We start from the raw sequence: 16,361 nt of genomic DNA on the forward strand, positions 1-16,361 counted from the left end.
TAAAGACGTCTAATTGTTGTGTTTCACAAAATAGTATTTTCTTTTCCAGGTGGTGCAGTGATGCTTCTGGTTTATGAGTACACTTATGAATGGCTTCAAGAACACTGGTGATACAAAGCTTCACTCCCAAAGCAACATTCTGTTTAAAGCAATTTAGATTTTTAAACTGTGGTTTAAGCATGAACATGGTATATTTCTAGTCTGAGAACATGCTTTGTTTTTCAACTGTCAGGGAATTCAGGTGACACCCAGCTATTGAATCACAAGGTGGTATTCCAGGAATGAGCAATTCCATTAAAAGGAAACAAAGCTACTAAATGTACAACCAAATGAAGAATGTTTAGTTTATTTTTAGATTGTTACTCTGCAAAGCACTGTGCATATTGATGATGTTACATCGATAATGATAATGATGATGATGAAAACAATGAACCATCTGTCTTTTGCTTGATTAATTGATTGATTAATTAATCAATTTATATTAGTTACTCTGGGCGAACCCCTTATTCACGTTCCATATTGAAATGCTAAAGGATGTGTAAGATAGTTTACAATTGAATAAAAACAAGTTTCCACTCATTGGTAGAAGAAACGTCATGATTAATATTTACATAAGGGCCCAACCTCCATAATTGCGTTCCAAAACCTGTCTGGGAATGAAAATTTGCTTCAAACCGCTGTGGATGGCATTTGCAGGAAGCATCAGTAGGGGCCCTCTGCATTTGCAATATACCTGTTTTACTCTTATAACGTGAATCAGAACCAAAATAGCCTAAAAAAAATAGACGAGTATGCCCTTAATTTACCATCCTGTGGTTTAAAATTGTCCCTAATAATCAGTTAATTGATTAATCATTTAAACAATTAATTGATTACATATTAAAATGTGCAGTAAACAATAAAAATACTAACCACAACAACAAAACATATTAATTAATTAATTATCACTTATTTAATACACTGGCTTTTATCCTTGTACATGTTTATCTCTATTCTGGCCACATTTCAATAAGAAATACTATTTCACATATTATGTATTATCCAAACTTCCCTGATGCTCCTTTGTGCATTCCGAGTTCTATGTATCTAGGGTTGCCCTATTCTCTTTTCCTGTGGGGAATTTGTGTGTGTGTGCGCACGCACATACTTGAGGGGAATCAAATCATCCAGTGCACTTGAAGAACATTTGCTGATGCACAGAAAATAATGGAAGGGCCAGTTCTTTCAGTGTCATAAAAAGGTGAAACATGAAATAGAAGAAGGTAATTATAGCCCTAATTATAAAACTGATTTTATCCATATTCTATGGACCTGCCCAGTTATTGTAACTTTCTTTAAGGATGTTGTTATTTGATGAATAAAATATAAGTTGCAATCCTGAGTTGGGATCTGCCCAATGCACACTTAAGCCCCATTAAAATCAGTGGACTTGAAGCTTACATAATTCTGCGCTGGATGGCCTATATGACTGAGTTGTAATAACACCTTAAATTTAAAAAAGGAGTTGAAAATTAAAGGCAATGGGATACATTATTAAACTTTTCAGAAACTGACATGAATACTTTGAAACTATATACATACTATGATTTTAAGAATCCTCTTGTGATCTTCGGGACTCTTGTTTTCCTTAAACGTTTAATAGAAGAATGCATATGTGAAAGAAAAAAACTGTCCGATCCTTGTGCATACATAGCTACTCAACACTAAGTAGCAGTTATAACAGTTGTTGTTTTTTAATGGTGCTTTTAGATGACCTGAACCCAATCTAACTGCTTTGTTGAGGCAAGAGGCAACTGTCTCAGGAGGCAGGTTTGGGGCATCTTTTCAGGGACGACAGGCTGATCTGATCTTTGGAGCACAATCCATCAGGAGCTTTTCTTGCAGCCATACAGAAATGAATGGGAACTTTGCACAATAATAATAACCCTATTCATTTCAATGGAGTTAGCACACGAAAACTTCCAAGGGCAAGATAGGCCGATCTTTTTGACCCAGCTGCCGGAAACTGTGGTGTCTCTGTGTGAAGATGCTGGCAAGCAAATTGGGGGTGGGTGGGGTGGGCCGGGACTGTACGTGACCAGACACATTGCTTTAGGGTTGCCAACCTCCAGGTGGTGGCTGGAGATCTCCTGCTATTACAACTAATCTCCAGGCGATAGAGATTAGTTCCCCTTGAGAAAATGGCCGCTTTGGCTGTTGGACTCCATGGCATTGAAGTCCCTCCCCTCCACAAACCCTGCCCTCCTCAGGTTCCACCCCAAAAACCTCCCGCTGGTGGCAAAGAGGGACCTGGCAACCCTACATTGCATATATGTGTTGTATATAGTTTTCTTTTTTTGCATTTGAGTAATCATGCTGCCCTAAGCACAATTACATCCTCCTAAGCTCACTGGCTTCTATGGACTAGGAGGCTAAAATAAGGCTGCTTTAGAAATGGCAGTGTGGAATATCAGTGATTTTGCCTTCAGTGCACATATCTAGGAATGTGATAGCAGTGGATGGATGAAAAGAACACCTGAATAATGTCTGGGGGGCCTAAGTTATTCTTTGTGACCAGTCCTGGTCAGGCGTGAGGATGCCAGTGGGAGAGTTTACACTTGATCTTTCAGTCTCAACTAGCACACACACCAAAGTCTAATTTTAGACAACTGCTGCTCTGCAGGAGGAGATCCCTTCTTGGAATCCTGCTGACTTCCAGACTGCCCATCCATCTCCCAGCCCTGACCGAAGCCCATCCCAGTTCATCTACACTCCTGCTAGGGGTGTGGGTGGTGGGTGGAGAGAAGTGCCATGCGGAGCTTAATGGTCCGGAGTGCTGCTGCTCAGCACATATGCTGGGGGTTGCTTACCCCTGACTTGGTAGATAACAATTGGTGTTAGTAGAAGGAGTGCTGTGATTTCGGTTTTCTACCTCAAGTACTGGTGTGTATTCAGCCAGCCCTGATGGTGCATCATGTGGTAACACAACTGGAAAGCTTTCTTACATGCAACTCGAACCCATGAAAAACGTTTAAAAACATATATTCAATTTTTCTTGGGCCAAGGCAATAGATCCCATTTGTACCCTTTAAAAAGTGCTGTGGCTTCTTCAGAACAACTATGAGAAAGTTCAGAGATATAACTTAAGAGTATGGTGGTATCTTCTTTTTCTTTTGGACCCACATTCTTGCAGGACCTCTGTTCTGTGAGCAAAGATACTCCAATAAATGTTTTTTTCCCCTGAAGTGGCATAGCATCACTTACTTGTAGCAAGAGTCAGCAAAAGTGTTTAAAAACATGTACTGTACTGTGCTTTTTGTCTTTATCCTTTCCCACCTGAATGACAGGATTTGGGCAACAACCAGCAAGTCAGGGCAACCCCTGCCAATCTGCCTTTGAACTGGGTAGTGTGTATTGGGGAACTCCGCTCTGACTGGGAGATGGCCATCTTGGACTTCTGTCAGCAGTGCTGAAAGAGGCACGAGGGCAAAGTGAACAAGAGCCTCGTCGTGAAAACGTCAATGGGTTTGGATTGCACTTTAAACCCAGAAAACCGCAGCACTCGCATGACTTTCAAACAACCCCCCCCCCAAAAAAAAACATTTTATGGAAAAGTTCTTAAAAAGAACCATATAATTTAAAACCTGCCTGAAGCACTTATCAATTGGCTATGGGTGAGCACTGAGCAGCCAAACAGCAAATCTTACCTGCTCTGCCTACCCCACCCTCCAACACCTGTTTATTTGCATTGCTGCCACTGCAGCAATATCCCCAGACCATGCTTGGATTCTGGACTGGCAGTCACCACAGTGCCTCGCAGTATTCTCCTCCCAAAGACTTGCTTTATCTCTCTTTGTCTCTCAGCCTCTTTGCCTTTCAGCAACCCTATAAAATGCCAACTGGCAGCTGCTGCAGTAGTTTGGCATGGTCTTGGAACACGTATTTACAACGCTGCCTTAGGACTAGTTCCCACAAATAGCAGATGAGGTGGTAAAACCCTTCCTAGATTGCCTAACTTGGAACTGCAGCTGGACAGGCGCATTGCTGAGTGCTTCCCTGTGGGGTGGGGGACATTTTACACATACAAAATGAGCATCTCCAAGAGAGGTCTGACATCTGCTTGTCTGTGTGCAAAGGCACAAGAGAAATCTGATATCTGCTTGTCTATGTGCAGAGCCAACGTGTTGTAGTGGTTAAGAGTGCTAGACTCTAATATGGAGAGCTGGGTTTGATCCCCTGCTACTCCACATGAAGCCTGCTACGTGACCTTGGGCTAGTCACAGTTCTCTCCGGACTCTCTCAGCCCTACCTACCTCACAAGGTGTCTGTTGTGGGGAGGGGAAGGGAAGGCAATTGGAAGCTGCTTTGAGATTCCCTTAAAGGTAGAGAAAAGCGGGGTATAAAAACCAACTCTTCTTCTTTTAGGTTGCTTTTGCTTGCAGCCTAAAGTGGTATCACCTAGGAACAGTTTTTACTGACCAATCTGCTGAGCATGAACTACTCCTCAAGGCCTCAAGAAATTGCTGCTGCCACAACTGCCACAGGCAACTGTTAGATAAGTGCGCCTTAGATGGAGGAGCTCTAGTTAATAATGGAAGGTAGTTACTCATATGAGTGGCGCTGTTGACCATTGCTATTTTATCAAATCAAATAGCCTGTTTTTTTAATCAAGGAAAAAATTAAAATAGTACATATTGGAACAACTAGCATGGAAACTAGGCAATCATGAGTACTCCTAACATATCTGGATGCTATAAACTGCAATTGCTCTCGTATTTTATTAATGCGCCACTATGGTGCTTTTATAGTTTTTCTGTTAGCTTTATGTCTTGTTTTGCAGTTTCCATTTCAGATGGGGAATCTGCCACTGGGACACACCAGCTGATCTTTTATGATTGTACCACTAATTTGAATTTTTGATAGTGCGCCTCTTTCTTTCTCTGCACATTTGTATATTTGGACCCCATTTTGTTTGTGTGGGCTTATGTGGGCTTGTAACCTGCTTTTTTTTTGGGGGGGGGGAATCACACGCTGAAAGAAAAACGAGTGGCAACCTGTCTGCTGTGTTTCAAGGATGGCCAAACAATCCTTTACTCGTTGCATGGAATCACTGGGGATTTTTGAAGTGCAGATCCTGAGGAAAAGGATGAATGTATCTTTATTTATTGGGTGAAATCAGAAGAAGAAGAACAAACAGATATCATGTTATATGCAAAAACATATAACAGAGCCCGGACCATTTTGCATTTTCTCTTCGGAAGTAATAACCAACCATTTACTGGGGAAGCAGTGGAGGAGAGGTTTTCAACATTAGGTTCCAAATATGTCTGCCATAGCATGTAACATTCAGAGCTCAATCCTAAGGTGGGGGGGGGGAACAAGAGGGCAGAGGGAGCGGATTGACCCTTATGCCGGAGTAAGGGCTGGTCACGCCGGTACAGGCCCCCCAGCACCACTGCACTGCAGCTTTTGGTTGCTGGTGCAGCTCTGTGGCAGTTGCACACCAGCACAACTCAGGCACAGGTTGCTTCACTGGCGTAGTTGTGGGTGGTTCAGGGAGCGTGGCCAGTGTTAGTCGGCTCCCTAAGCCGTTTCAGCCTGGAAATACCCCCTTTGAGAAGTGCAAAGCTATGCCATTAAAAATAGAGGGGCAGCCCGTAGATACCCCTTAAAGGGAAATTTCAAGTGCCCCCAATCAGTGCAGGATGCCTACTAAGGCATGACCCATTGTCTCCCTCCCCTGTGCCAGCCAAGCCCCCTCCCAGCACCCAATGGCTGCCCCCAGTCCTACAAAAAACCCAGCCAGGATGTCCCCACAACTCAGTTGGTAGGGAACGCCTCACAGGACACTGTCTGACAGCTCCCTGCCATGCGGACTTAGAGTGAGAGGCAAAGCACCTTGGTGGCAGGAAAAGCACAGAGAGGGCACTTTGAACTACTGGGAGAGCACTTTGCACAAACCCCCATAAGGGAGAGCAAAGTTCACACTCTGTGACTGACCTCTCCCAGCTCTGAACCCAAACAGGTACCCCAACTCCTCAGCCAGGACCCAAAGGGGCGGCCATGCACTGACAGGTAAGCAGAGAACTGTTCCCTCAACCTTCATCCCCCCCTTCCCTTCCCTTGTTGCTGGGAGTTGCCCTAGCAAAGTTACCTCCCTTATCTGAGCCTGACAGCCAGTGGGGCCAGCAGGAGCCTGAGAAACACCCCCATAATAGCCCCTGTGCACAAGGGGCTGTGGTATGTGGGGATTGGGCCAGAACAGATGCCAGGGGAGGGGCCCCAGCTCTGTACTGGACCAGCAGCTCAGGCAATTGCCGGGCTCCCCCTCGGACAGAGCGCATGGGGGGCTGAGCCCCACTATGCTGACTGGAGTGGGTAACCACACCATCCCTGAACTCATTCCCTTGCAGGAGCGGACGCCTGTGGAGCACATGCCAAGGAGGACTCCCTCATGTGCTGTCACTGTGAATGTGAGCGCCAGACAGGTGAGGGTGTTTTGGATGGCAAGAGCCTTTTGCGAGTGGGGGGGGCTGTGGTGAATGTGGCACAGGTGGTTTCTTGGCTACCCCTGAGAGACTTGTCAGCACCCACCAAGGACCTCTCGGCCCCTTGTTGCAGATGCATATGTCTGTGTTTTTCTGTTCCTCAGGTGGAGATTCACAGGGAGAACTCTAGCTCCAACAGCTGCCCCCCTGTTCTATACTGAGCCCTGGCCGCAGGACAAGCCTGCCCTTGGAAGTTTTGGGTTTTATATATGGTTAATATGGCAGAGTGTGCCCAGTCTTGGAAGTGTGATATTGAGTGCAATAAAATCTATCTTCCCAAGAAATAAATTGTAAAAAAAGTAGAACATGTATTCAAGTTTAGACTGTTAACATTCTTTTTGCAGTTGATAAACGATAGAAAGCCTAATCGAAAGAATACATTTCCACTGGCTAGCTAATCCAGTGTCATCTGAGTGCAAATATGATTGCATTGGTTTTACAGGAGAGATCTGTAGAAACGTCTGCCTCCATGCAGACTATGTGGGAAAGAGAAAGAGCAAAATGGCTACTGAGAAAAAAGGGTGAGGGGTTAGAGGGCAGTCCCCAGGTTCAGACAAAGAGGAACATCCCTGTGACTGACAAGGGGTTAATCTGCAAAAATAGCTCACAGAAACCAAGAGTGGGCAGAGCCAGAAAGCTGACGCTCTGCACTCTGAGGGAGAGAAAAGGATTCGAACCAGTCTGAGAGGAGGCTGTGAAAAGAGTCAAAGATTTGTAACCAGCCTGAGAGAAGGCTGTGGTAGATTCTGAGCTGGGGAGCGAGACTGAGAAGAAGCGTGTCTGGACTCTGTGAACCTAAGGGTTCTGTAAAGCCTAAGCTAGTAGAACACACAACCTGTGGAGTGATAGGATTGAGAACTGGATGAAAGAGGTCATAAAGGGGAATTAGTCTCTGGGGCAGAGTTATTCCAGTTGCAGGGTGGTGTGAAGGATTACTGCCACTGGTGTGGGGTAGTCAGTGAGAACTGGAAGAGGGATTTTGGATATTTCCCCATACTTCTGGAAGTTCTCTGAGGAGAAAGGGATTCAAAGTCCCTTCACTCCTGTTAGCCACACTGGGAACAGAGTCTGTGAAACTGAATCTGTGAGAGTTCTGAGGGACAGAACTAAGCTTGAAAACTAAGAATTGAAGAAACCTAACTTGTGAAACATCTAAGCTAAAGACAACTTGAGTAACACCTAAGCTTAGCTATCTCTCTAAAGGAATCTTGTGTACATATATGTGATTTTGAGTTTTCCCACCAATTCTGCCTTTTCATAAAAAAATGCATCTTGTAAATACTGTTCAATAAATTTCCCTGTTTTGTCTGTTAAAGTTAGAAGCCTCTTGTGTCAAATTTCTCTGTGAGGTAATAACTGGTGTGGGACTGGAGAAGGAGAAAAATAATCTCATAAATCTACTCAGGCTAACACTTTCCCTCATCATACACAACCAGGCTGAGAGAGTGGGTGAAAGGGGATGCATCATAATCCCATTCACGAGATAACAACTACAAACGTAAATTAGCCCCCAATGTCCAGGCATGCTGAGTTGCTCTCACTCCAACAGGAAGATGCCGATTGTATGCAGGCAAATGCCCCTCTTGGTCCTCCGCCCCATTTGGAAACTGCCCAGGGAGAGTCACACCCATTTCCCCAGAGGCGGAGCCGTGGTGAAGTTTAATTCCCTCTACTCCATTGCCCCAATAACCCCCCCCCCACTAGCTGCTACAGTCTTGCTGCAAATCTGCATGGTGAGCTCTTACAGTTTGTAACACCTAGTTAGGCTCTCAGCCACTTACATATTGGAATTAATTGTATACTAACATTTAATTACTGCCCTGATTATGGAGACTGAAATTGTAATGTGTGTAATTTGTGCATGTCACATGAAGGTTTGGGTATGTAGCCTATAAAGTGCAGAATTCCAAGTTCCTCCAATATATGGGTGCTTATTACTTATTAGAAAGTTTTGCAAAAATACTATAATAGGAAGGAAAAACTCTGGTATGAATTGTGCTAAAACTTTTTTTAATGCATTGTAGTGGCATGCACAATAAAAACAGAGGAACCTTCTCAGCATTTTTTAAGATGCATGTGCTGACATGAAAGCATAAATATGTCTTTTGCCTAGACTTGACCACACCAACAACTTTAAGATGTGTTTCAGTAGCTATTTTCAACAAAGAACGGTTCATTTTATTTCATACCAAAAGCAAGTATTTTGAGAAGGCAATTTTGTCATCTGCAGTATAGGAATGGAACATTTTTAAATGAAAAGAAGATTCATGTCAGTTATTTGTTTCTTTATTAATTTAAAGCATTCAAAATATAAAAATAGAGGCTTTTTACATACTGTATATACAAACATAGTCTTCTGTCGAACACTGTTTCCAACATGGTTTAATTACACTTTCACCCTCATCTTTCAATAAAACAGGACCATTTGAAAGCAAAACAAACAAAAAACCCACCCCAAAGTATGTTTTTAATGTATGTAAATAAAGTTCTGATTTTCTTGCTGAGCCCAAAATCTTTGTTAGATAGGATCTCCAATTTTCATTTATATTGAACTTTCTTCTATCATTCTATAAAAATGGAGTTGTTTGATCTTAAATGCATTCCTTTAGAAATAAGTCCTGCTGATTTCGATGGGATTTCTAAATAATCTTCATAACCCAGATAATAAATTCTGTGAGTAGAAACAGACACTCAAAACAGATCAGTGGCAAGCAGAACCCATACTGAGCAGCTAGGGAAAGCTGCCTGATGGTGCATGCACACCACTCCCCTTACTCCAATCGCAGACACGAGATGTAAGAGAGGCGTCAGTGTCAAAATACCTCACAGATTCAGTAGAGCAGAGGAAGGAGCACCCATACTGATTGATCATTTCTGGTTGCCCAGTGATTTGTGCTACAAGAGGCTCATTGGGACTCAGCGAGGTCATCCTTCCTCTCATGTCACAACCTAACGTTTACTAAGCAGACTGTGTTTATGGGGTGGTTTGCCATTGCCTTTCCCAGTCATCTTCCGTTTACCCCCAGCAAGCTGGGTACTCTTTTTACCAACCTCGGAAGGATGGAAGGCTGAGTCAAGCTTGAGCCGGCTACCTGAAACTGACTTGTCGGGATTGAACTCAGGTCGTGACTTACACCTAAAGTGACACTGGCCCTGTTAGCCTTTAAAATGAAATCATTTTTGTCCTTTCCTATTTTAAAGTAATTAATATGAAAACTTTTAAAATAAAGTCAATGAAACAAAGTTTGCTGATGCTCAAATGGTCTGACTTAACAGGTTATGCATATGTTTGGTAAACCTGAAGACATGGTTGAGTTACCTTGATTGCAACCTGCCCTCTAGGCACTTCCTGTAAGGAATGCTCTCAGGCAAAAGACACTTTTCATGATAATATAAAGTGAAGGGGAAAAAACAATTCGAAAGGACAAGAAGAAACCAATTAAATGTAGTCCAATGAATTTCATTCACTGATGCTCTTACCTTGAATTGCACTATTTTCAACATCTGTCCCATCATTTCCCCCTAGATAGCAATTAGTGTGCATAAAGTTTATAGGCTCTGACCTTTGCTAAAAGAATGCAGATAAATGCAAACAAACAGCAATTAATTCATATTTCCAAAAGGGCAACAATGGGTATAAATATTATTTATAGATTCCGTTCCTCATGGGAGTCAGAGAAAAGAAGATATTTATTCCAAGTGTGAAAGCAGTTAAGGCTGTCTATGAGAACAGGAAACCATTTTGCCTCTGAAAATGAAGCTTAGTTAGAAATGCTTAAAGAATGATAATACAAAGTTGTAAACCAATTATTTCTCTTCAGGTCCATTCTTCTTCTTTTGTTAAATTGTGTTTGTGTTCACAAGAAATAGGCAATAGAAAGTGCTGTTTGTTATCTACATCTTCTGCTTAACAAAGACCTGGAAGAAATTAGTTTTTTAAAAGTCTTCTTGTGAATCTCCTGAACTCATACCCTTGGAAGGAAAAACATTCCCATTGCTAATCCATTTGTGTTGTTTAATTTAATTTGATTTACCCATTGTATAAGCCAAACAGTCGTATAAAATTTCCATTTTAAAAAAAAAGATATAAAAATTTTAAAAAGCCTAGACTAGCTGTATTTTAAAAAAACCCTTGTATACAGTATGATGGTTTTGCCCCTTCCCTTCGAGTTTTACTTGATGTTGATAAGTAACTCTTATGGCGTGGAACCGAAGAACTCAAGACTGATGCAATAATCCTCTAGTGAAACGTCTGTGTGGTGGAGAAGTGGATGAATTAAAAGTAGATGAATGAGAAGAATTGCACCAATCAGGTTTATTCAAGTACATAGTGCATGTATCATATTGCGTCATCTGTGCATACCCAGTTCTCCACCACACATATTAGTCCCTTGCTGTTGTCCTCAGTGTGATGAGAGTAAGGAGAATTCCACTCTGTTGGTTTTGATGGAACACCAAGGCATTGTTTGGTACTATGTGAATGAGCCATGTGCTCAGATGTTCCCATGTCCCCCTCATACTTTTCTTCATGTGGCTGAAGTCAGTCAGTGACATCTTTATGAGCAAACTATGTTTTGTGATTCACTCCCAATCCATGATCAAACCATGAATTACAATCCTGGTTTGGAAAACTTTTGCCAAGTCATACGTACTATGGTTTGCGGTAAATCAATGGTTTGCACTAAAGCAGAAGTTGCTAATTGTCTCAGAGAATACAATGGGAAGAAGAAGGGAAAAGGAGATGAGAGAGTGCACAAGTCATGCTAAACCAGAGTTTGACATTACGTCTAAACCAACTCACTTTGATCAAGAGTTTATATAATGTCAGGAAAGCCTCTCATCTCCTGTCTAGTCAAAGATCTCAGTTCCACCAAGTAATCTGCAAAGTGGTTGAACTCCATCAGTTTATTTGCATATTTGAAAACTAAAATGTCATAACTGTGCATGTGCTTTAATGCAATAGTCAACAAGTATGATTTAAAGCTAAATGTAGGAATGCTAAAAGGGACTTCTCTTAATTTAACACTGTATTTAATGTGTGCTTAATTGTGTTCAGTTGAACATAATGGGCCTTTGCTGACAGTACGTTCTCTACATGGGAGTTCTTGCAGTTAGGCTTCTTCCTGAGAAGGTAATGCCAGAATCTACTGAAATAATTTCAGAGAAATCCATAACTAGCTTTGCCACCAGTGGGAGGTTTTTGGGGCAGAGCCTGAGGAGGGCGGGGTTTGGGGAGGGGAGGGAGGGACTTCAATGCCATAGAGTCCAATTGCCAAAGCAGCCATTTTCTCCAGGTGAACTCATCTCTATCAGCTGAAGATCTGTTGTAATAGCAGGAGATCTCCAGCTAGTACCTGGAGGTTGGCAACCCTATCCATAACACAGCTCCTTCCTACACCAGTTTTGCTCCATTTTCCAAATGCTGGTGAGGATCCATGTTGTGGATTCCTCTCATAGGTTACAGAGCTTCTGACATTACTTTTGCTGCTTGGAAAGAGCTGAGTTTAGTAAGGTAGCTCAGAATGGGTCTTCTGTTGGTCAACAACTTTCACTGCCCTGAAAGATGACCGTTTTGTCAACTAGTTGTTCCAGTGTATGGCACAATAGAGCATTAAGGTTGTAACCACTGTGAACAGTAATCCTTAGTCTGAGGACAATAACATTTTTGTTCCATTAAAGACTGCAGGATCACACATCACATACTTCATCAGCTCATCAAGCTCTACCACTGCACACCTTCCATTCTTTTCAAACATGCTTTCGTTAGTTCTTGCTAAGTTGGTTCACTTCTATCAGCGCTTTGCGCCAAAAGCAAAATGTAACCCGGAGACTTTGATCATACTGATTACATCTCACCAATATTCTCAGTTTAACATATGTCATGACTAAATGATTGCTATAGAAAAAAATGTTTTGGAAAATTTCCCAGGAAGCATCAGCATGACATCACAAGTTATTTTCAATTCACTGCCTTGGAGAGCTACATTTGTTGGCATTTTCAAAGAAAAGCATGAAATTCCCATAAAAGAGACAGGATCTTATCTGGCTGTTCCAGCAGTATGTGTAACATGACTAGGAAGAAATGGAGATAATTTTATTAAAGCAGTCTTTCAAAATCTGTATTGAATGATGTGTTTTTTACATTATTGCACTAGACTTACAAAAATACATAATATATTAATATTTTATAATGCTAGGAAATATGTCAATTTTCAAATCATTCCTTTTCATGGTTAATCTTCAGCACGCATCTGCAAGCTTGAGGAAGGCTTTCTGAAACTATATTCACAACTTTATTATTGTCCAAGGAAGACAGGCCATCTTGAAAAGATTATACTGTTAAGGGAAAAAGAGTAAAAAGAGCAATCGGAATCTGAATGACCATGAAATGACATTTGATAAAGGATACAGAAATGCAAAAATGAAATTTGTTAACATTATAAATAATATTTGTAGTCCCACCACCAATATGCCTATGATGGAACATGCTTATGTACAGCAATGTAAACTTTACCAAAAGCCATTTTTTTACATTCAATAAAACAGGAATTAAAGGCAACTTTCTTTTTCTTCTTTTTTTAAACATGACTGTGTAATTTTTGGGCTGGAACTACTGAACACAGGTAAGCCAACAAATTACAGTACAGTTTTCTTTCACAGTGGTTTAACTTGGGGCATAATTCACCCATCGCCTGCACACGCCCCACTGAAATGAACAGAAGCAACATAAGTGCTTTCCTGTGCCTGTGCAGGAGAACTTCCAGATGGATTGTGCCCTTGTTTAAAAATTTCTGCACACATTTCACATTAAATTGAAGCTTCCATTTTGTTCAGGTCCTTTCCATCTGTGTCTCTTTCATACTCTTGATGTGTAATGTGGTGATATATTGGGTTGGATCCTATGAACGGAGAATCCAATAGCATTTGCAGACATAGATTCCCCCCCCCCCACCTTCTTCCTCAGTACCATTTGACCAATGAAAAGTGCTGGGAGAAAATGAACTATAGGGGCAATATGCCATGGGAGCATGAGGGGGCTGCAGTGAGGAGGAGGAAATGGGTGAAATTGCCCACTGCTCCTTCTTCTGCCAGTGCTACTTCTGCAAGTAGAAGAGGCTCAGAAGGTGGAAGAGGAGGTGGAGGTGATTTCGCTCAATCTCTTCTTCATGCTGCAGTCCCTGGCACAGGAGGTGTTGTCCACAAGGCTTTTCCAATCCTCCACATCAGCTTTCCAGTAGTCAAAGGGAGACTGCTGGGGAAAATGGGAGGTGCTAAAATCCACGTTAACAAGAGCTTTCTGCTCATGGTTCACAGGATCTGACCCTATTAATTTAGGAGGACTGGGTGCAATCTAGGTGCCATTACTAGGCTCCAATCCAGAGTAAACCAGTCATGCTCAGATTCTATTAAAAGCATTGGCCATTATGATAGTCACTTCTGAGTTCTGCGTTGAAGAAGCCAAATGTTATTCATGAGATTCAGGAGCCTCCACCCTCTGCATATAATACAATCAAAGGTTTGTCTGAATTTTGAACCTTTTGAGGGAAATGCCACCATAAAAAAACAACACTAAATGGCAAGGGTGTCATTTCTGCACAAAAAAACACACAACTATTAGGTGGGTAGTGGAAACACAAGTTATGACCAAATCCATATTTACATATAGAAAACAAAAGCATTACCATCTTTGTAATCACAATAAAATACAGGATAAATAACAGAGCCTCATAGTCATCTGGTTCTATAATTTGTTACCGTAAAAAGTCATCTGTTGACCAAAAAAAGTTCACTTGACCATATGATTTTAAAAAATTATTGGTTAATCTAAAAATAACTTCTGTTTGGTCATATTGTTGACTAGTCAAAGCATATCTTTGACTACTAGTTTTCCTTGATTTTTCACAAATCTGAACAATTGCACGTTTGAGAAGGTCTTGTTGATTTAGAATAAATATGTGTGGTTTTACCAATGAACAGTCACACAACAAGCCCTCTGAGGGTTGTAAGATCTTCTTTATGCAAAACAGTGCAAGGGGCAACAACACGTCAACCGCTTTCTTCGGTTATTTACACTTATTAAATCCCAATGTGTTTGCTTGTTTGAAGCAAAATAGCATGAAGAAAACGTCACCAGCCGACAATGTCAATCTGAGAGAAGAAATTATGAGGGGAGAGACCATGATGGGACTGGATGGAAATCGTTCTGATATCAGAGTGCGGAAGCTGCGACAGAGTGACTACCTTCTCTCGCTGTCTGCATGCCCTTGAATGCCAGTGATGCAGGGATATCACAGTTGTGAGGTGAAAGTGGGGTGCCTCCAGCATGCTGCCAGCCATGCCCAGCTACATAGCCAGAAGGAGCAGCACTGTATGCCATGTAAGGAGAAACCTGCGCTGGTGTTGGGTAAGGCGCCATTGTTGGTGCTGAGACAAAGCCGCCAACTGTCGGAAGACCACTTGCTGCCTGGAAAAGAGGCGGAGGGAAAAAATTATTGTTGCATCCGAAATAACAGCTCTTGACTTTAACCAGTTTCTGGCTTCAGAGGCTGTCGTTTCAGATTTCTGGGCAAGGGAGCAGCCAAGATTCAGTATAGTCCAGTGGCTTCCCCTTTGAATATACTGACAAATACATGGCAAAATAGTAAGAATGTTTGTTGGCACTATTTTCTTTTTAGTATCTCATAACACCATAGCAATATTATTATTACATTAAAAAGGCATTCCCTATCAGCTAAGAAAGATGCACATTCATTTCCAAATCAATTTTAAAAACTCAACTAAAAGACCCGTTTATTTTTGATAATAAAAATGAATAGGAAAAATAGATGCATGAACACCACTTGGGCAGTTTCTGCTCTGGAGCTGGCAGTCTGAACTATCCTTATTCTCATCACAGTTAATGCCGTTTTAGACAAAATCTGAAAAACAGGGGCAAAACGCGCAGGGAGAGCGAGGCAACCTCTGACAGGCGGAAAAGGCATGCATAATCAAAAGGAAGCCCCGAAGCAGTTGGCGTGGGTGACCGCAAACGTCCCTGCATAAAAGGCCTTAGTGTGCTGGGAGCAGCTGTGTCTGCTGCTGCCTCTGACGCCAGTCTTGCAACAAGGGTGGGTGGCCATGACCCAACCAGCTCACAGATCATAGTTTTTTTTTTAAATGACATACCTCCTACAACACTTCAAACCCTATTTCAAACACTGTGTCTGAGGTGCTGAGCCCCAATGCATCCTGAGAAATGTAGCCTTCAAGATACCCGACTACATGTCTAAGGTACAGCACTTGGACATATCCCAAACAGTATCCAAGGTATCAGAAGAACAGCATCCAAGGTATCAGAAGAAATGGAGGAAAGGTTTTATTTCTATCCACCCACCTATTGGCTTTCTGTCTGCCTGACTGGTTACCTGGTTGGCCACCATTGAACACTGAATACCATTGAGCCAGTGTGGTATTGAGAGCCAGTGTGACCTACTGGTTACAGTGTTGGACTAGGATCTGAGAGACCCTCCTGTGCCATGGAATTTTGCTGGGTGGTCTTGGGCCAGTCACACACTCAGCCTAACCGACCTCACAGGGTTGTTGAGAGGATAAAATGGCGGAGAAGAGTATGCAAGCTGCTTTGTGTCCCCATTAAAGAGAAAGGTGGTTATAAATGAAGTAACTAAGTAATAAATGCCTTGCTATGTCAGACTAATGGTCCAACTAGCACAGCATACTGTTTCATACAGTGCCTTAATTGGTTGCCAGCCATCAAGGCATAGAGGCCAGGATATTCTTCTGATGTTGCCTCCTAGCACTGGTATTCTGAGGCCTACTGCCTCTTTTACAAACCTA

The 16,361-nt window shown here is 42.1% G+C and overlaps 2 protein-coding genes across 2 annotated transcripts in view; one reads left to right on the top strand and one right to left on the bottom strand.

The window, feature by feature from the left end:
- SLC25A21 (solute carrier family 25 member 21) overlaps positions 1-156 on the top strand; it is a 188,804-nt gene extending 188,648 nt beyond the window's left edge. Inside the window, exon 10 of the mRNA XM_056851857.1 lies at positions 50-156. Coding sequence (XP_056707835.1) covers positions 50-111 — 62 coding nt within the window. The 3' untranslated portion in view covers positions 112-156. The remainder of the gene's footprint in view (positions 1-49) is intronic.
- A 14,580-nt stretch (positions 157-14,736) lies between these two features.
- Positions 14,737-16,361, bottom strand: part of PAX9 (paired box 9) — a 38,891-nt gene continuing 37,266 nt past the window's right edge. The window contains exon 4 of the mRNA XM_056851858.1: positions 14,737-14,991. Coding sequence (XP_056707836.1) covers positions 14,737-14,991 — 255 coding nt within the window. The remainder of the gene's footprint in view (positions 14,992-16,361) is intronic.

Source organism: Euleptes europaea, chromosome 6, assembly GCF_029931775.1.
Source record: "Euleptes europaea isolate rEulEur1 chromosome 6, rEulEur1.hap1, whole genome shotgun sequence".
NCBI classification, from domain to species: domain Eukaryota; kingdom Metazoa; phylum Chordata; class Lepidosauria; order Squamata; family Sphaerodactylidae; genus Euleptes; species Euleptes europaea.